This window comes from Piliocolobus tephrosceles, chromosome 14, assembly GCF_002776525.5.
Source record: "Piliocolobus tephrosceles isolate RC106 chromosome 14, ASM277652v3, whole genome shotgun sequence".
In the NCBI taxonomy this organism is placed as follows: domain Eukaryota; kingdom Metazoa; phylum Chordata; class Mammalia; order Primates; family Cercopithecidae; genus Piliocolobus; species Piliocolobus tephrosceles.
The window spans coordinates 53,203,729-53,225,221 of NC_045447.1; the positions used below are offsets into that span (position 1 = coordinate 53,203,729).

A 21,493-nucleotide genomic window follows, 5' to 3' on the forward strand; every position below is an offset into this window, starting at 1 on the left:
TAACAAGAGAATGTATTTGGTGTTACTGAATTTTGGTTATTTTATTGTCTTTGCTCTCAAAAAGACTAATATCAATAAATATCTGGGAGAGAATGTCTTTGCTCTCAAAAAGACTAATATCAATAAATATCTGGGAGAGAATGTGCTTGTGTGTGTATCTACACAACATAGCTCATGGTCTGTGTTTGTTTGTTGCCTTAGAATAAATAAATCAAGAATAAAATTTGCGTTGGTTCTAAATGAACCATTCTTCACCAACTTTTTGACCTTAGAACGAACTTAGAACCAACACAAGTTTTATTCTTGAATAATTCAGGATTTTATCTGAGTATGCCTAGTTAACAACCTGTGCATACCCAGCCTAAAATATGGACCCATCCCAAACAACTGACAAAACACATAAAGAAGTTAACTACATCACATCTATTATTATCTTTGTAGGCATTACTCCTACTGCCACAATCTCTTTATTTCCAGCATTAGGTGGTTTAGGTGGTATTTAATCTCTCTCTCTTTTTTTTTTTTTTTTTTTTTGAGATGGAGTCTTGCCCTGTTGCCCAGGCTGGAGTGCAGTGGCGCAATCTCGGCTCATTGCAAGCTCCGCTTCCCGGGGTTCAAGTGATTCTCCTGCCCCGACCTCCCAAGTAGCTGAGATTACAGGCGCCCACCACTACGTCCAGCTAATTTTGTATTTTTAGTAGAGATGGGGTTTCACCATTTGGTCAGGCTGGTCTTGAACTCCTGACCTCATGATCCACCTGCCTCAGCCTCCCAAAGTGCTGGGATTACAGGCATGAGCCACCACGCCCTGCTGGTATTTAGTCTTTAGACAGGTTATATATAAAGGTACACATATAATCTATATATATGACATAGATTGTTAATATAACTATTAAATATCAATGCTAAAGAAATAATGTAAATAGCTTCCTAATGAACAATGTGTCTTTCACTAGATTGGGGCTGACACACCGCAATTCAGATTAGTTAAAAGCCTAGGTTAAAACTAAAAATAGTAGATATAAAGATGTTCTTATCCATCATAAGTTTTCAGCTCCTAGCAGCATAAATCCTATTTATGTAAATTATTTAGTAATATTCTTTATACAGAATTTAGCTATTTAATGGTATATGAAGATAACAGATGCATAAGCAACAAAATTTGTGTTGTAAATATTTTTAAATGAAAAAGGCAACAGGGAAATTGTTAGGAAAATTTACAAGGAAATAACTGAATCACAATTTACCTAATAAAGCTCACTTATGAATCTGATTTTTGAATTAGCTATACTTACGCTTGTCTTTCAGTAAATATGACATCCATACTTTGTGTTTCTCGATCATTTTGAGCTTTAAGCTGAATAAACAGTTAACACATAAGTTAGTAATAAATAAATACTAAACCAAATTTTTTCTTTGTAGGTTATTTTGGTTACAAACTAAATGAGAAATTATTAAATCATCCCAGTGCCACATACAAAGTTTAAGAAAAAAATGCAGTTATTGTCTCATTTAACAAACAATACCAGATTTTTTAAAAGTCTTAAGAAGCATTGTAATCTCATACCAAAAATATTCATTGTACTTCAGTGATCTGTCAAATTCAACATGAATTCAATTTATGTAAACAGCATTTAAAGAATGTATTGAATGTTCAATAAATATTTGACTAGTAATATGTTAAATTTAGAACCACCACAAGTTTTATTCCTGAACCATTCAGAATTTGAGTATAGCTAATTAACTACCTGTGCATATCCAGCCTAGAAAATGGATTCCCTATCCCAAACAACCAACAAAACACATAAGGTTTTTACTTTTTACAACTGGCATTGAAATTTTTTTTGTTTTGTTTTGTTTTTGAGATGGAATCTTGCTCTGTCACCGAAGCTGGACTGCAGTGGCATGATCTCAGTGCACTACAACCTCCAACTCCCAGGTTCAAGCGGGTCTCCTGCCTCAGCCTCCTGAGTAGCTGGGATTACAGGCGCGCGTCACCACACCCGGCTACTTTTTGTATTTTTAGTAGAGACGAGGTTTCACTATGTTGGCCAGGCTGGTCTCAAACTCTGGACCTAGTGATCCTCCTGCCTCCACCTCCCAAAGTGCTGGGATTACAGGCATGCGCCACCACACCCAGCTGAAATACAATTCTTAATTAGAGAATTCTCCTGTGTTCTAAAGGTAAAAGTAACTAAATTATCATAGTTTTAGAACCCCAAATTTAGAAGAGTCATTTTATAAATCCTATGTCTTCATAGAATAGTCTTTATTCACGTAAATAAATTATAAATCATATAAATCATAAATTCTGTTATTTTCATCCAAATCTTATAATCAAAATAAGCTAGCTATCAACATATTTTATTGTTTTCTACCAAGTAATCTAAGAACATTGAACACAAATTTGTTTTTGTTTTATTTTAGATTCAGGGGTACATGTGCAGATTTGTTACATGGATATATTGCATAATGGTAAGGTTTGGGCTTCTAGTGAACCCATCACCCAAATAATGAACACTGTACCGGCTAGGTAATTTTTCCACCCTTATTGCCCTCCTACTATCCCCCATTTTGGAGCCCCCAGTGATATGTCCATGTTAAATACAAATTCTCACTTACCAATCAAAAATTAATATTATGTCTGGAGTCATATCTATTCACTTTTCTCCACTGGTGACAAAAACTATAAAGTTATCATTTGTCACACTGAGTATTAATCAACATTTGTGCATAAACTAAGCCAGAAATATTGTAAACTAATATATATAAGGAAATGCAGATGGCACTCCCTAACTAATGTTGCATGTGACACCAGTTCAAACGCAGTAGACAGTCACTAAACATCCACTTAGGGGCCGGGCGTGGTGTCTCATGCCTGTAATCCCAGCAATTTGGGAGGCCAAGGCGGGTGGATCACGAGGTCAGGAGATCGAGACCATCCTGGCTCACACGGTGAAACTCCATCTCTACTAAAAACACCAAAACTAGCTGGGCGTGGTGGCAGGCGCCTGTAGTCCCAGCTACTTGGGAGGCTGAGGCAGGAGAATGGCGTGAACCTGGGAAGCAGAGCTTACAGGGAGCCAAGATCGTGCCACTGCACTCCAGCCTGGGCGACAGACTGAGACTCTGTCTCAAGAAAAAAAAAAAAGAAAAATCCACTTAGGAAAGCCAACCAACAGGAAGAAAATTTAAAAGAGCAACTAAGAGAGCTCAATGAATACGTAATAGTGGTATTTACAATTAGAGTAACATTCATCTCTATAGTACTTAAGGTTTTATCAAACTTTTTCTAGATATAAATGTTTTGCTTTGTAGGATATGACTTACACAGATCAATTTGCTTACATTTATAAATTTTCTTACCATATTGTAATCATTCATTACTTCTTCCATTTCAGTGTTGGTATTAAGTTTATCTACCAACTAAAAACAAAAATACAAACAAACAAACACCATTCTGTTAGTCTTTACACATTTTCTATAATTAATAACATAGGTATTCAGTCTTACAAACAATGAGTAGTAACTTAAGTATTAATACTTTTAAATATGTTCTGTTTTAAGATAAAAACAAATATTGAGCTAAGTAAGCATGTATTATGTACCTTGCCAATAAACAAACTACATTTTTAACGTGGATAAATGAGCAGTAATAAACTACTCTTCCTGCAAATTATACCTTGTAGACCCCTTTGCCTCCTCTGAAAAGATGGCTGAGCTTATAAATAAGGGTCTGGAAAAGACAAAAGTTTAGGAAAGATCTATCACTCTTCCCCTGCCAATGCCCCCAAGGAGAGAAGAGTGTTAGCAGATTTACAAATTTACACTAGCAAAAATGTAAAAAGATGTTCTTTATCATCTAATAATTTAAAAAAATCAACAGGGCTTGCACAGATAGAACAGTAGTAAGCCTACTTCAAAAAATTAGGCAAGGATGTCAGTTGCCAACATAGGGTATTTACCTAGTGTCAAACACTATTCCATATATATTAACTCACTTAATTTTTACAGTTACTCTGTGAAGTAGATATGATTGTACACATTTTACAGAAAAACAAAATTAGGAAGTGATACAGCCAGAATGTGAACAGAAGGTCTACTAAAAACAAACTATTTGGGTATAATGTATACCACATTTTTCACTTGTAAGTGCTAATAAGACCTAACATTTATTGAGTGCTAACTATATGTCAGATACCCAGCTAACTGCTCTGTATCAGATATTAGCCCATTAAATCTATAAATAGCATATTTTACACGCTAGTATTTCTATATGAATATGCCTAATTTGTTCCAGCATAACTAAAACTCCCTTTCATCTAATGTTATTTCATACCTTATAAAAACTATTTTTCTCAGCCCGGCATGGTGGCTCACGCCTGTAATCCCAGCACTTTGGGAGGCCGAGGTGGGCAGATCACGAGATCAGCAGTTTGAGACCAGCCTGGCCAACACGGTGAAACCCCATCTCTACTAAAAATACAAAAATTAGCCAGGCGGTTATAATCCCAGCTACTTGGGAGCATGCCTGTAATCCCAGCTACTTGGGAGGCTGAGGTAGGAGAACCACTTGAACCCAGGAGGCGGAGGTTACAGTGAACCGAGATCACGCCACTGCACTCCAGCCTGAGCAACAGACCGAGACTCCATCTCAAAAAAAAAAAAAAACAACAGAAGAAAAGCAACTATTTTTCTCATATTCAAAACAGAACATCATTTACTAAAGAAAATCCCACTGAATAATGGGCTCTACAAAATGTCTGTGATGAATTGTACAGTCCAGCAAATTTAAGAATTACAAGAGGGCTGGGTTCAATGGCTCATGCTTATAATCCCAGCACTTTGGGAAGCTGAAGCAGGAGGATCACTTGAGCCCAGCAGTTCGAGATCATCCTGAGCAACATAGCGAGACCCCATCTCTCCAAAAAATATAAAAATTAGCCAGGCATGGTGGCATGCACCTGTAGTCCCAGCTACTTGGGAGGCTGATGCAGGAAGATCACTTGTGCCCAGGAGTTCGAGGCTACAGTGAACTACAATCATGCTACTGCACTTCAGCCAGGGCAACAGAGCAAGACCCTATCTCTAAAAAAATTAAAAAATAAAAATAGTCCAGGTACAATGACTTAAGCTTGTAATCCCAACACTCTGGGAGACCAAGGCAGGCAGACCACTTGAGCCCAGGAGTTTCAGACGAGTATGGGCAATATGGCCAAACCTCATCTCAACAAAAAATACAAAAAAATTAGCCTGGTGTGTTGGCATGTGCCTGCAGTCCCAGCTGTTTGGGAGGCTGAGGTGGGAGAATCAATTGAGCTCAGAAAGTCTAGGCTGCAGCGAGCCATGATTGAGCCACTGCATTCCAGCTCAGGCAACAAAGCAAGACTGTCTCAAAAAAAAAGCCCAAAAAACAAAACAAAAAACAAACAAACAAAACCCATCACCACCACTAATAATAACAAAAAAATAAAAAAATAAAAAGTTATACTATAATCAGCAAAATTTTTTGATAAGCACAAGATAATAATATCTAGTAGGTATATCATAACTTATCCTAACCATTATGATAGAATGTTTATTTCTTGTAACACTATTTCTTAATAAGAGTAGTGAGATAAAAATTTGTCTTTTTCATTAAATCCAGACACCACTGCTGCTAAAGCAACTAAAAAGTTAGAAAAAAGAAAATTCTGACACTAGAAATTTTCATGGGGCCAATATCACCCAAGGATTGAGCAGTTATCAATACTGCCAGAGGGACTGTTTCTTTTGAAAGTCCACAGGTAGAAGCATCTTTGGTAGAACTACATTTATGTTATATACTCTATTTTGACAGAATGTACACAATATTTCAAGTAAAACATAGAGATGGTGGCAATTTGTATGTTAAATAATTAAATTTAAAAATTTTCAAGATGACAACACTCAATAAAAGTTTAACTTTTCAGCTTTTTGAGGAATTGCCACACTGCTTTCACAGTGGCTGAATTAATTTACACTCTCACCAACAATTTATAAGCGTTCCCTTTTCTCTGCAACTTCATCAGCATGTGTTATTTTTGACTTTTTAGTCATAGCCATTCTGACTGGCGTGAGACGGTATCTCATTACTCTTTTGATCTGCATTTCCCTAATGATCAGTGATGATGAGCTTCTTTTCATATGCTTGTTGGCTGTATGTTTGTCTTCTTTCGAAAAGTATCTGTGCATGCCCTTTGCCTACTAATGTATTTTTAAAGCAGTAGTAAAAACTAACAAAAATATTAACAGTAAATTCTCTTAGAAAAGAAAAAATACCATGTTGTAGTCTGCTAGTTGTCCTTGAAACTCTTTCATTTCAACAGCTAAAGTCTCAGCCCTGCAAGCATAAAATAAATATTCATAAATATATACATAAGAAAATGAACATTACAGTGTGGATAGCTACAAATATAGTATTATAAGTACAAAACACTGAATGAATACCGCATACTTATTACTCACCTCTTTTCATACGACAAATATACTGAATTCTCTTGATTGTACATTTCTATTTCCTTCTGAAGTTTATTAACTTCTGTTGTAAGTTCACTTATTTTACTTCTATTAGAAAAGAAATAAAAAGGTCGGCAATACTTTCAATCCAGAAAACTCTAGTTAAGCAAAATTTAAACTTTTCAGTAATATGTAACAATAATATAAATAGTTTTGTGAAATTCACTAAAAGAATACAAAAAGTTTAGGTGGCTTATTTCATTGAGAATGAGATATATCCCAACTGGGTGCAGTGGCTCACGCCTGTAATCCCAGAACTTTGGGAGGCCAAGGTAGGCGGATCACTTGAGATCAGGAGTTCGAGACAAGCCTGGTCAACATGGTGAAACCCCATCTCTACTCAAAATACAAAATTTAGCTGGGTGTGGTGGCACATGCCTGTAGTCTCAGCTACTAGGGAGGCTGAGGCAGGAGAACAGCTTAAACCTGGGAGGTGGAGACTGCAGTGAGCCGAGATCATGCCACTGCACTCCAGCCTGGGAGACAGAGCGAGACTCTGTCTCAAAAAAAAAAAAAAAAAAAAGAATGAGGTATATCCCATCCTATTTTACTCAACTGATGAGAAACTGACATAGATTCATTAAGAAAGATGAAATAGAACCAGAATGAAAGCCTGGTCAAACTAGTACATGCCATAGGCAGATGTAGGTGCTTAACTGTCATCATCACAGCTGCTGCTACCCTCTAGAGCATAGTTTATCAACGGTAGCACTAATGACATTCTGGGTCGGTGATTAGTACTTCGTGTTGAGAGCTATCTTGTACACTGTAGGATGTTTACCAGCATCCTGGATCTGAATATCAGTAGCACTTCCTCCAACCTCATTTGTGACAATCAGAAACATGTATAGAAATTGCCAAATGTTCCCTGGGGGCAAAATCACCACCAGTTGAGAACCACTGCTCTACAGCCAATTACACAAATAGCTAAAACTATTATTTGATGTGGAAGCACAAATCCTGGGGGAGAAAGGCAATGCAATCATTAGGAATAACTATATTTCCTTTCCTTCTTTTGATTAAAAAGTGGCTGAATATCAGAGATACTAAACAACTGATGGCCTTACTATCTTTCTTACTTCTCTTAGCTTTGAGAACAGATGGGGAGAAACCATACTTTTCTTTATTGCCTTCTAGGAGTTTGAGACTCAAAAGGATCCAGGTAACTGAGAAATAAAACAGGGCTTTCAGAGCATGATGGGAGGGTGGATTAAACAAAAGAGAAATAAAAGAGAAAGAAGATACAAATAATATGCCAAGAAGAAAATAAGGTAAAACGGGAAGATGGAGATAGGACAGTAGAACAAGTAACCGGAAAAATAGTAAGATTAAGAAAAAGATATTGACTTAGAGATGCATCCCCAGAGACATACCCAGAGATATATAACAAAAGTTTATGAGGCCAAGTGCGGCGGCTCACACCTGTAATCCCAGAACTTTGAAAGGTGTAGGTGGCCAGGCACAGGTGTGGTGGCGGGTGCCTGTAGTCCCAGCTACTTGGGAGCCTGAGGCAGAAGCATGAGCCAAGAGCGTGCCACTACACTCCAGTCTGGGAGACAGAGCGAGACTCCATCTCAAAAAAAAAAAGCAAGGCATAGGCAGGTGGATTACCTGAGGTCAGGAGTTCAAGACTAGCCTGGCCAAAATGGTGAAACCCCCATCTCTACTAAAAATACAAAAATTAAGCCAGGTGCAGTGCTCACGCCTGTAATCCCAGCACTCTGGGCAGCCGAGGTGGCCGGATCACCTGAGGCTGGGAGTTCAAGACCAGCCTGACCAACATGGAGAAACCCCATCTCTACTAAAAATACAAAATTAGCTGGGCATGGTGGTGCACACCTGTAATGCCAGCTACTCGGGAGGCTGAGGCAGGAGAATCACTTAAACCTGGGAGGCAGAGGTTGCAGTGACCAGAGATCATGCCATTGCACTCCAGCCTGGGCAACAAGAGCAAAACTCTGTCTCAAAAAAAAAAAAAAAAAAATTAGCCAAGTGTGGTGGCAGGCACCTGGAATCCCAGCTATTCGCAGATTACAGGCACGAGGCTGAGGCAGGAGAATCACTTGAATCCAGGGGGCAGAAGTTGCAGTGAGGTGAGATCCCATCATTGCACTCCAGCCTAGTGACAAAAGCAAAACTCCATCTCAAAAAAAAAAAAAAAAAAAAGCTTATGAACTAATTAAAATTAGGCCACATTCGTAGCAACTGACCAATTATATACTTATGTAAGACTCTGCACTGATTAATGTAACATAAATAAGTATACACATTTTTCCTTTCTTATTAGATGTAGTTGGTAACATTTTAATGATATGAGTAACACATTTCAGATTAATTACTGAAAAAAACATAAAAGATTATTCTTGGCCAGGTGCGGAGGCTCATGCCTATAATTTCAGCTCTTTGGGAGGCCGAGGCAGGTGGATCACCTGAGGTCAGGAGTTCAAGACCAGCCTGGCCAATATGGTGAAACCCCATCTCTACTAAAAAATACAAAAGTTAGCCGGGCATGGTGGTGCATGCCTGTAGTCTCAGCTACTCAGGAGGCTAAAGCAGGAGAACAGCTTAAACCTGGAAGGCAGAGGTTGCAGTGAGCTGAGATCACACCACTGCACTCCAGTCTGGGTAACAGAGTGAGACTCCATCTCAAAAAAAAAAAAGAAAAAGAAAAAGAAAAAAAAATTACTCTTGGATATCATCAGATGAAAAAAGTGAACTTCAAAAATGCTACAAGGGGTCAGGCACAGTGGCTCATGCCCGTAATCCCAGCACTTTAGAAGGACGAGATTGGCGGATCATTTGAGGTCGGGAGTCCGAGACCAGCCTGGCTGACATGGTGAAACGCCACCTCTACTAAAAACACACACAAAAAATTAGGTGGGTGTGGTGGCACACACCTGTAATCGCAGCTACTTGGGAAGCTGAGTCAGGAGAATTGCTTAAACCCAGGAGACAGAGGTTGCAGTGAGCCAAGATCATGCCACTGCACTCCAGTCTGAGTCACAGAGCAAGACTCTGTCTCAAAAAAAAAAAAAAAAAAAAAAACTATGAGGCCAGGTGTGGTGGTAGCTCATGCCTATAATCCCAGCACTTTGGGAAGCCAAGGCAGGAGGATCACTTGAACCCAGCAGTTCAAGGTTGCAGTGAGCTGTGATCATGCCACTGCACTCCAGCCTGGGCAACAGAGTGGGGCTCTGTCTCTAAAATATAAACAAAATAAAATAAGTATGCTATGGTTTGAATGTTTGTGTCTCTCTGAAATTCATATCAAAATTTAATCTCTAATGCAATAGTATTAAGAGGTAGGGACTTCAGGAAGTTGAAATCAGGCCATGACAGCTCTGCCCTCATGGATGGGATCAGTGCCTTATAAAAGGGTTGAAGGAAACTAGCTAGGTATCTTTTGCCCTTCCACTCTTCTGCCATGAGGACACCTTGATGGCACCATCTTTGAGAAACAGATGCCCACCAAACATTGAAGCTGCTGGTACCTTGCTCTTGGACTTCCACGTCTCCAAAACAGTAAGAAATAAATTCCTGTAAGTTACCCAATCTCAGGTATTTTATTATAGCAGCACAAACAATTGAGAGAAAATATAGCTCATGTGTACATGCAAATTCATAAAATTATAAATCTCAGGCTAATTATACTATCACATTTATTTTACAGCCTAGCCAAATTAACCAGAAATTGTTAGAATACCAAATAATTATTAGAAATCAATAGACACCTAATAATCCTAATAAGTGCCATAGCTAAAACTTCATATTAAAGTTATATACTCTATTTTGACAGAAGGTACACAGTATTTCGAGTAAAACATATGGATGAAAAGACATGTTTAACATACCTAAGAAGCCCAAGATAATAAGATTTGTCTAAAATTTGCCTCTGGGGACCTAAAAAAAATGTTTTAAGTGTTAGTGTTCAGTTTGAAATGCCACCAAAATAGCAAATCCAAAGCACAATCAGAATTACACTCCACAGTTCTCAAGACAGTCTTCATGAATGCCCCAATGAATCAAGAAGAACCACTGAATCTGAAAAGAGAATTAATATCTTAGAATCATGACATAAAAGAAGCTTCAATTAAAACTACAAAGATGGGACTAGAGGTGGGGCTGTTAAGACAGTAGACTCTACAGAACAGACCAATGGAATGAAAATTGAGTCTAAGGGAATCTAGAACAGAGCCGTCCAAAGTAACTTTCTGCAGTGACAGAAATATTCTAAATTAAAACTGTCCAATAAAGTGGACAGCGTGACTACAGAGCACTTAAAATTTGGCTGGTGCTACTGGGGAACTAATTTAAATTTCTGACTACTGGCTGTCATACTGGACATTGCAGACATTCCTCAGTATGAGAAAGTGACTATTATTTTTTTATCATTTGTCTCAGAGACTTTTTTAGAAATGGTCTTACATTTCAGTAGAACTAAGAAAGTATTCTTGGTTAAATGTCTCAAACCTAGTAAGAGATGAAGTACCCTGCAAAGTATGAGAGGTAAAACCAGGTGTATTAACTATAAGGTCTATGCTGAGAAGTAAAAGTAATATCTTATTATACTGGGAAATGGGGCACTAGAGAAGGTAAGAATGAAAGTCACAGTAGATAGTTGTGTGGAGTGGTAATGTTCCGAATTCTCTCATAAAAGGCTTTGAAGTATACTGGTAGAAACTAACAATCCTAAATTATATTGGTTCTGTTCTGAAGGATAAATTAATACAGAAATAAACATTTGATAAATTTACTATAGAATTTTAATATGTTTCTACCCTTGATGTTTTAAAATAATATTAAACATATAAATATTTTTATGCATCCACTTTCAAAAGGCTAAATGACTACGTAATTTTGAAATTTTTTTCATGGTACTGATAATCATTAAGCAAACATTTCTAAATAATTCATTTTTAATATTTAGTGATTTAAATGTTATTAGAATGTAGATGAAAAAACTTAAGTCTCTTGAAAGGGATGATATACTATATTATAGAAAGTAGCATGTATGATATGTTATAATTAATTTTGTACTAGCAGCATATCTTCATTCCTGATAAATCATCTGTCAAAAATATAGAAAACAAACTCTGAAACAGCTCACCACAGGCTACTGACCACTGCCTATGATAAAAAGAAAAAAAAATAAGGAGTTTACCATACTTTGGTTTATATATACCACAGTTCTAAATTTGAAACTATAATATATAATGTATTATTATGCTTCTCTAAATACATATGCAGAAGCATAATGAGAGATTTAATATAAATCTATGTGTTAGCATCATTTCCTTAAATAAGTATTAGAACAGATACTAATTATCAGAAAAAAAAATTTCTTGATCTACTTCTCATAAATAAACAAGTATTTTAAGTGTCATTCTAATACAGCAACTATCCAAACTATTTCAGAGTATTTTATAGTACTAAAAATCTAATTTTCAACCTTGAACATTTCTCTAAGATTATTTCAAAGTTCTTCAAGTTGTACTACAGCTCCATGTCAGAAAAATGAAGACTGAAATAGCTCATATCTGTATATAGCTTTCTAATTCAAACTGTATTTTCATATTCATTCTGTTGTTTAATCCTCACAATTTTGTGATTCAAAGAATAACGATTATATGCCATAATTCTGACTACATGCCATAATTACATGTAATAATTCTTACATGCTATAATCCTGATTTAATAAAATGGTACTATAATACTTATTGTTCAAAATTACTCAACTTTTACAATTTTTTAACTGGTCACAATTATTTATTTCTTACAAAACACAGGCCCAAGTGGGATACTTATCTTAAAATAGGTACCTTTCATCCCAGTTTTCATTCCAGTCAAACCTTGTTGTGTTACAGGGCGATCGGCAACTTTGATTTGAGAAGACAGAACTCCACCAGTCCCTATGGGACCACTACGAGAACCTGGTCTTGCTGTCCCAGGTGGCATCTAAATGACAAACAAGATTTCATTTTTAGTAAACTGGAGAAAACACTGTACTCGTAAAACTGCAAAGACAATTTTTTTAAAAAACAAAATTCTACTTGATTTGTAAAAATTTCCTTATTTTTTAAATGTCTGATTTATTAAATACTGTTGTTCAATTTATTAACATATTTCTTTAACATTTAACATTCTATGACTATTTAAAAATACATTTCATGAAAATTTTAAATTCTAAATGTAGACATTATTTATAATACCTCAAAACTGGAAAGGAGCTAAATGTCCACAGTAGAAAATGGTTAAATAAGTTGCAGTATATGAAAAGGGCAGTTTAAGTTGGGTGTGGTGGCTCACGCTTGTAATCCCAGCACTTTGCGAGGCCAAGGCAGGTGGATCATGTGAGGTCAGGAGCTCAAAACCAGCCTGGCCAACATGGCAAAACCTCATCGCTACTAAAAATACAAAAGTTATCCAGGTATGGTGGCACACGTCTGTAATCCCAGCTACTTGAGAGGCTGAGCCATGAGAATCGCTTGAATCTGGGAGATCAAGGCTGCAGTGAGCCGAGATCATGCCACTGCACTCTAGCTTGGGCAACAGAGTGAGACTCAGTCTCAAAATAAGTAAATAAAATAAAAATTAAAAGGCAGTTCACAAGATAGTAGTTATAACTCTGTTTTTGTTTGTTTTAGAGATAAGGGCTCACTATGTTACTCAGCCTGGTCTTGAACTACTGGCCTAAAGAGATCCTTCTCCTTCAGCTCTCCAAGTAGCTGGGATTACAGGTGTGAGTCACTGTGCCTAGTTCACAACTCTACTTTTTTAAAACAAAAAAAGGCTGGAAGTTTGGGCATGGTGGCATGTACCAACAGTCTCAGCTACTTGGTAGTCCGAGATGAGAGGACTGTTTAAAACCCAGGAGTTCGAGGCCAGCCTGAAGAACACAAAGAGACCGTCTTTAAAAAAAAATAAAGAATAGAGATAAAAATAAAAAATTTAAAAAACTATATGAAAAAATAGTAATGATGATGATCTATAATTATATTATAGTTGATTTTTATTTTCTCCTTTATATAATTTGGCATTTTCAGCCTTATTACAATGAGTATATACTACCTCTAAAAATCAGGAAAAAATAAGAAAATTTTAATCTTGTAAAAACAAATGGATATAAATCCATCCTAAGATGACCATGTAAGTACTAAAGGGCTTACATTATTAAACAAGCATTCATATTATTACTCAACGTGATTTTCTACTTCAGGTATGAAAAATCCAACATAACAAACATTATATGACCTCAGGAAAGGCCAAAAGACTCCCTTTATGTCAGTTCATATAATACATACAGGCATGAGAAGATATAAAAGACATGAGATATGGCAAGGTTTCTCTCCAAACAGCCTGCTCAGCTACTTACTCTCTAATTCCAAGTACCTCCTGCCTTTCTTCTCCTTTTTCCTTCTTTCTGATTTTACTACATGCCCAGGCATGCCACAACCCCAGCTCACATTCCTTTCCTTATTTGGGAAAAGATTGGCTCTCTAGTCCTCTGTAGATGACCCCTTCTTCCTCTCCCCTCTCTCCCATCACACACCCACCTTATCTAAGAAAGTTTAAATGTTTAGCCAATCGGGTCTAGTTAGATTGTGCAGTCCGACCCCAGCCAATGGGCAAAGGACACGGGGGCAGCAGTACCATTAGGAATAAAAGCTTCTACTCTCCTTTCTTCGGTGTGCTCTTGTGGCAACCAGCCCCACGAGAAGCACCCTACTGCGCAGAAGTATATTTGCTTTGCTGAGAAATCCTTTGTTTGAGTGCTCGTCTTTCTTTACGACTCCAAATTTTATTTCTAACAATTCTGGGGGCTTGTCTGGGATTCCCATTCTCCTTCAAGAAGGTGTCTTCAGTCACCCCACCCAGGAGAAGACGTGTCCTACCATCCCGTTGCAGTGGCCTCAGGGACAGGAGATTGAGATCCACCCAGTCTGATGAACAAATCCAAGCTCTCAGCAACGGGGAAAGGAGAGGCTTACAACAGCGTGGCGACCAAGTAACTCCATGCACAGACCAACGTGAAAAACGTGAAAAACGGTGCAACAGCAACAAAGTATTTCCTTGGTGGTCAGGGTATCTTGGAGGTTAAAAGTGTGTGTAGATGATGTTAACACTACTGCTGTGTGGATTGAGTGGGTCCTATCTGCAGTTCCGTGGTCACCTCATATGGCTTAGGGCGGATCCTGCCATTTCCCAAGAGGAAAGCGGCCAGAGTAGACAAAGCGAAAGAAGGGTGCAAGGAGCCTCCAACAGGTGGGGCTAAAGGATAGGCACGAAATTTCTAATACTAGGGATTGAGCCTTAACAATCAATGCCTCTGGAAATCGACAGGCAAGAAAATCTCTAATATGAGGGACTGAGCCTCAGAGCCTCAGTGAGCTTCTGAAAGGAGGGAGGGTGAGAAATCGCTAGTAGGAGAGGTTGAGCACCCCCAATAGAAGCTCCGGGGAAAGGCCTATTTGAGTTAGACACCACCCCAAACCTCTGAGATGGGAAATGTTTCAAGTAAGAAAGGAAAAATAAAGAGCCAAGTGAGTGATGAATTGCCTCCTGATAGTCCCTTGGGACTTATATTAAACTATTGGAAAGGTAATGAAAGACCTAACATAAAAGAAAGCAGCAAATGATAAAATATTGTTGTTTTATTCGGACTCGAGGGCCTATCCTTAAACCCTCAGTTTTCAGGCCAAAATTTGGTTCCAGTGAAGAGTGGATTTGTCAGCTCTTAATTGAACATGCTAATGACAAAAGCCCTGTCTCCCAAAAGGAAACAGACTATATTCTTTGTTGGAGGCAAGAACCTGTCCTCCTCTACCCTTTAAAAACCAGAGTTAATAAGCCAGAAACAACTCCTCTAACAGAGAAAGAGTCCCTGTTCCTAAACAACCCACACCCAGCAACACATGGGATCCACTGGATCATCTTCCTCCGCTCAGTGCCCCTGACTCTCTCCCTCAGGCAGCTGCTGCTGCCTCAGGTCCCATTCCAGATCCTTCCCCTGCTCATGTTATTCCTCATCCTTATAACCCTAACTCTTGGGAATTATCATCCCATGAGTCTGTCCCCTTCCAGCCTATTAAGTACCCCTCCGTGAAAGGACTTCAACGTGAGAGAGAACAATGTAAATTTCTAAATTTAATTTCCCATTTCCCTCCACACCTAAGGAGTCAGCCCCGACTCTCTTCCCCTTAAAAGAGGTGCCACAAGGAAGGGGAGCCATTGGATTTGTAAATATTCCCTTGACCAGTTCAGAGGTGCAAAGTTTGAAAAAAGAGCTTCAGTTGCTGTTGGGTGACCTTTATGGGGTGGCTGATCAAGTTGATCAATGCTTAGGACCTCAGCTACATACCTGGGTCAAGTTAATGTCCATCCGAGGCATCCTCTTTTTGGAGGAGAAAAGAAGCATAACTGTAGGGTTGCTATGGCAATTTGGAAATGTGAACACTCTCCTGGTCAGAATGTCCCTAATGCGGACCAAAAATTTCCCACCCAAGACCTCAGGTGGGACAATAATAATGCAGCTCACCAGGAAAACATGCAAGATCTAGGGAAATGATAATAAAAGGAATTGGGGAATCAATATCCCGAACTCAAAACCTCTCTAAAGCATTTGATATACAATAACAAAAAAAAGATGAGGGGCCTATAAAATTCTTAGACAGGCTAAAGGAGCAAACGAAACAGTATACAGGCCTAAATTTGGAAGATCCCCTTGGGCAGGAAATGTTTAAGCTCCATTTTCTCACAAAGAATTGACCAGATATTTCAAAAAAGTTACAAAAATTAGAAAATTGGGAAGACTGACCACTAAGTAAACTTCTTAGGAAAGCTCAAAAAGTGTATGTGAGGAGAGACAAAAAAAAACAAAAACAAAGAGCAAAACTTATGCTATCCACCTTTCAACAGGTGGCTCCAAACCCATACACTTCTAAACAAGGCTTCCAGGGGGCCAAGAACTATAAAAGGTCCAAACTCCCGTGCAAAGGAACCAAGCCTCCAATTAGAGGACATGGGCCTTCATTTCCTAGGCCCTCTAAAGAGTGTGGGGGAGCAAAGTCAAAGAATCCCAGAATTGAAAGGGAGGAAGGACAAGATACATGTTACAAATGTGGAAGAACAGGCTACTTCAAGAGAAAATGTCCCAAATTAAAAAGGGAAAAGGAAGTCCTTCCACTCATGACTTTCAAGGAAGAGTAGGGGAGTCAGGGGCTCTGTCTCTTTTACTTTGAGTCCCACCAGGAGTTCTTGACAAATTTAGAGGTGGGACCTAAATGTGAACTTATCACCTTTTCAATCGATTCCAGAGTGTCTCACTCCTCTGTTTGTCTCACTCCATCTAATCTTGCTGGCTTTTCAGAAGAACTTTAAGTCTCTGGGGTAAAAGGAGAAGGATTTAAGGCCAAAATCTTAGAAAATACAAAAGCCAAATATCAAGATCGATTAACTCATATTCAATTTTTGTTGATCCCTGTGGTGGGAACTAATCTATTAGAAAAAGACTTAATGCTAAAATTAGGCATAGGCCTTCAAGTTGGCCCTAAGGGATTCCTCACCTCATTAAATCTACTCACCACCATGGATGAAAAATACATTCATCCTGATACCTGGTCAAGAGAAGGGAATCGAGAAAAACTTCGAGTTCCCCCAATACATATCAAACTAAAAACTCCTGGGGAAATAGTAAGGAGAAAGCAATACCCCACTCCCTTCGAAGGCAGGATAGGGTTAAAGCCTGTAATTGACAGTCTCATTAAAGATGGACTCCTTAAACCCTGTATGTCTCCTTATAATACCCCAATCCTGCCTGTCAAGAAATCAGACGGGTCAAACTGATTGGTACAAGACCTCAGAGCTATTAACCAGATAGTCCAGACCACTCAACCCGTTGTCCCCAACCCTTACACCATTCTCAGCCAAATTCCTTATGATCAACAGTGGTTCACAGTAATAGATTTGAAGGATGCTTTCTGGGCATGCCCCTTGGCTGAGGATAGCCGAGACATATTTGCTTTTGAGTGAGAAGACCCCCATTCAGGGCGAAAACAACAATATCGATGGATGGTCTTACTCCATGAGTTTACAGACTCCCCTAACCTCTTTGGTCAAATTCTAGAACGAGTATTGGAAAAAGTTGTTGTCCCAAAGCAAATATGCCTGCTTCAGTACGTGGATGATAGTCTCATATCTGGTGAAGATATAAAAAAAGTGGGTGACTTCTCTACACATATTCTTAACTACCAACAGTTTGAGGGATTACGGGTCTCAAAAGTGAAGCTTCAATAATATATTCAAAAGTGAAGCCAACTAATAAGTGCAGGTAAGCAAAGAATAGGGCCGAAATGGGTTGAGTGAATTGTGTCCTTACCCCTGCCTCAAACTAAGCAAGAACTAAAAAAAATTTTAGGATTAATTGGATATTGCCACTTATGGATTTACTCATACTGACTAGAAAGTAAACTTTTATATGAAAAACTTACCCAGTGGAAGCCTGACTATCTCTTGTGGACTTACGATAAAATCCATCAGATTAAAGAGCTGAAAGAGATGCTCATAATTGCCCCTGTTCTAGCCCTACCTTCCCTAGAAAAGCCATTTCACCTTTTTGTTAATGTGAATAATGGGTTAGCTTTAGAAGTGCTTACCCAAGAGCACAGAGGCAACCGGCAGCCCACGCCTTCCTGTCAAAAGTTTTAGATCCAGTCACCTGTGGATGGCGTCAATGCATCCAGTCAAATGCAGCTAGAGCAGTATAGGTTGAAGAAAGTAAAAAGTTAACCTTTGGAGGAAAATTGACAGTAAGCACTCCCCAACAAGTTAGAACTATCTTAAATCAAAAAACAGAGAGGTGAATCACTGATTCAAGAATTTTAAAGTGTAGGACTATTCTGTTAAAAACAAGATGATTTAACATTAACCACTGATAATTCACTCAACCTAGCAGGTTTCTTAACAGGGGATCTAACCCTAAAAAGGGAGCACACATGTTAGATCTAATTGATTACCGTACAAAGGTCTGACCAGACTTAGGAGAAACTCCCTTCAAGACAGGGCGACATTTATAGATGGGTCCTCCTGGGTAATTGAAGGGAAAAGACATAATGGGTATTCAGTAATTGATGGAAAAACTCTTGAAGAAGTAGAGTCAGGAAGATTGCCGAATAATTGGTCTGTGCAAACTTGTAAACTGTTTGCACTCAGCCAAGCTTTGAAACATTTACAGAACCAAGAAGGAACTATTTATACTGATTCTAAGTACACCTTTGGAGTGGCTCATACATTTAAAAAAAGTTGCACCGAGAATGATCTTATTAATAGTAAACCCCAAGACTTGGTCCACAAAGAACTAACTGTCCATGTCTTAAACAATCTCCAGTTGCCAGAAGAGATAGCTATTGTACATGTCCCAGGGCATCAAATGACTTTTCCTTCCCAAGTCGAGGAAATAACCTTGCCGATCAAATAGCCAAACAAGCTGCCATTTCTTCTGAAACACCTGTCTTTCACTTAACTCCTTGCCTTCCTTCCCCTACCACAGTCCCCATTTTCTCTTCCACTGAAAAAGAAAAATCAATAAAAATAGGAGCTAATGAAAACACAGAAGGAAAATGGATATTACCAGATCAAAGAGAGATGTTATCCAAAACTCTCATGAGGGAGGTCTTGTCTCAAATACATGAAGGAGCCCATTGGAGACCCCAAACCATGTGTGATGCAGTTTTCAGAGTTTATGGGTGTATTAGAATTTATACCCTAGCCAAACAGGTCACAGACAGTTGCTTAACATATAAAAAAACTAATAAGCAAGCTCTAAGAAAATCACTCCTTCAGGGAGGAGACCCAGGGCTAAGACCATTCCAAAGTGTTGAAATTGACTACACTAAAATGCCCCCAATTGGTCGCCTGAAGTATTTATTGATAATAGTAAATCACTGTACTCACTGTGTAGAGGCTATTTCCTTCTCAAGTGCAACTACTAGCAATGTAGTTATACAAGCATTAATTGAAAACATCATACCCAGGTTTAGACTAATAGAAAACACTGATTCAGACAATGAAACCCATTTCATGGCACATGTCATTAGAGAGTTAGCCCAGGTGCTAGACATAAAATGGGAATACCATGCCCCTTGGCATCCATCCTCTTCAGGAAGAGTAGAAAGAACTAACCCAACTCTAAAAAGTCACCTGACCAAATTAGTTCTAGAAACCCGGTTACCCTGGATTAAATATCTCCCCATTGCCTTGTTAAGAATCACAACCGCCTCTCGAAAAGATGTCGGTTTATCCCCTTACGAATTATTTGGGAACTATTTTGAGCATAGGGGCCAGGAATAGTACTAATTCTAGAAAATGTGTTGGACACAGGAAGACTGTCAACTATAAATTCAAATGAAATGAGTTAAGGGTTAACCCGAGTGATCTTTAGAAGAGAATGTTAAATCTCTTCCTGGTAAATTTTCTGAATAATTTCTTCTTTGGCTTTATGCAAGCATAACTGTGAGACCTACTCAACTAATTATGCTACTTTTTATTTTCCATTCACCAGGTGAAAGTATAGAGAAGAACATATAAATTAAAACTTTACACATTAAAAATAATGAAATGGATGTATATGTATTCACTTGGCAACATATTCATAATATATTGCTGAAAGAAATAGACAAGAAAAATAACAATGTATACAGTACTATCTTGATTTTGGAACAGACCAAAGTCATATAAACTGTGTATGTATGTGTGTGTGTTTATAAATACATTAAAAAGTCTAGAAGATACTGTTGATAGTGGTTATACCCACAATAGGAAGGAACTCTGATACTTCTCCATTGTATGTTTTACAACAAGCATTACTATTTTCAAAAATGCAAACATTAAATAGATGAAGTTATTGCAAAGAAAAAGTCATTTTTGCAATGCCCTCACCACAGCATATTGTTAGAATGTCTAAAGTCAATGTGAAGGAAAGAATTTTAAAATTAGTTAAGAGAAAGGTATCTAGTCACCTATAAAGACAACCCTATGAGAATAAAAGCAGACTTTTCAGTGGAAATTTAAAAAATAAAAAATAAAAAAGAGAATCGGATGTCATTTTCAAAGTGCTAAGAAAAAAACCAAAACCAAAAACAAAACCAAACTGTCAGCCACAAATTTTATATCCTGACAGAATAAGATTCATAAATGAAGGAGAAATAAAGTATTTGCAAGACAAGCAAACGCTGAGGGAAGGTGTCACCCCTAAGCCAGTCCTACAGTAAATGCTCAAAGGGGTCTTCAACATAAAAATTAAAGATGGATATACAGTATCACAAAAACACATAAAAATATTAAACTCACAGTTCTTATAAAACAATCACAAAGGAGGAGGACAAAATAATCAAATGCCAACATGAAAGAATTTCATCAAAACATAAAGATAAAAAGACAGAGAAAAAGAAAAATAATTTATACAACTTAAAAACAACTAACAAAATAACAGGAACAAAGCTTCATATATCATTATTAACTGTGAATGTAATGTAAATGAACTGAATTATTCAATTAAAAGATACATATTAGCAGAAGATTTTAAAACAGCAACAACAACATAATCCAACTATATCCTGCCTATGAGAAACATATGTAGCCCTAAAAGACACACATAGGCTAAAAATAAAAGAGTGGGAAAAGGTATTTCACACTACCAAAAGCAAGCAGGAGTAGCTATACATACATAAGATTAAAAGGACTTCAAATCAAAACAAGAAGATCATTATATAATGATAAAGGAATCAATTCAGCAAGAGATACAACAATCCTAAATATATATATATATCTGACCATAATGGAATAAAAGTACAAATTGATAACAAGAGGAATTTTGAAAACTATACCAACAAATAGAAATATGTTCCTGAATGACCAGTGGGTCAAAGAGATTAAAAACGAAATTTTTTAAAACTCTTGAAAC

At 37.7% G+C, this 21,493-nt stretch overlaps 1 protein-coding gene across 3 annotated transcripts in view; it reads right to left on the reverse strand.

Annotated features, from left to right (window-relative positions):
• The window catches only part of IFT74 (intraflagellar transport 74), a 125,047-nt gene that overhangs the window by 90,314 nt on the left and 13,240 nt on the right, over positions 1-21,493 (reverse strand). For all 3 annotated transcript variants that reach the window (XR_002729943.1, XM_023203888.2, XM_023203889.1), the window contains exons 3-8: positions 12,357-12,492; positions 10,389-10,437; positions 6,487-6,585; positions 6,301-6,361; positions 3,367-3,426; positions 1,296-1,357 (exon numbers count right to left, since the gene is read on the reverse strand). Coding sequence is in view for 2 of the 3 variants with exons in the window: in XM_023203888.2 (XP_023059656.1) it covers positions 1,296-1,357; positions 3,367-3,426; positions 6,301-6,361; positions 6,487-6,585; positions 10,389-10,437; positions 12,357-12,492 (467 nt within the window). In the remaining variant the exon portion in view is untranslated. The remainder of the gene's footprint in view (positions 1-1,295; positions 1,358-3,366; positions 3,427-6,300; positions 6,362-6,486; positions 6,586-10,388; positions 10,438-12,356; positions 12,493-21,493) is intronic.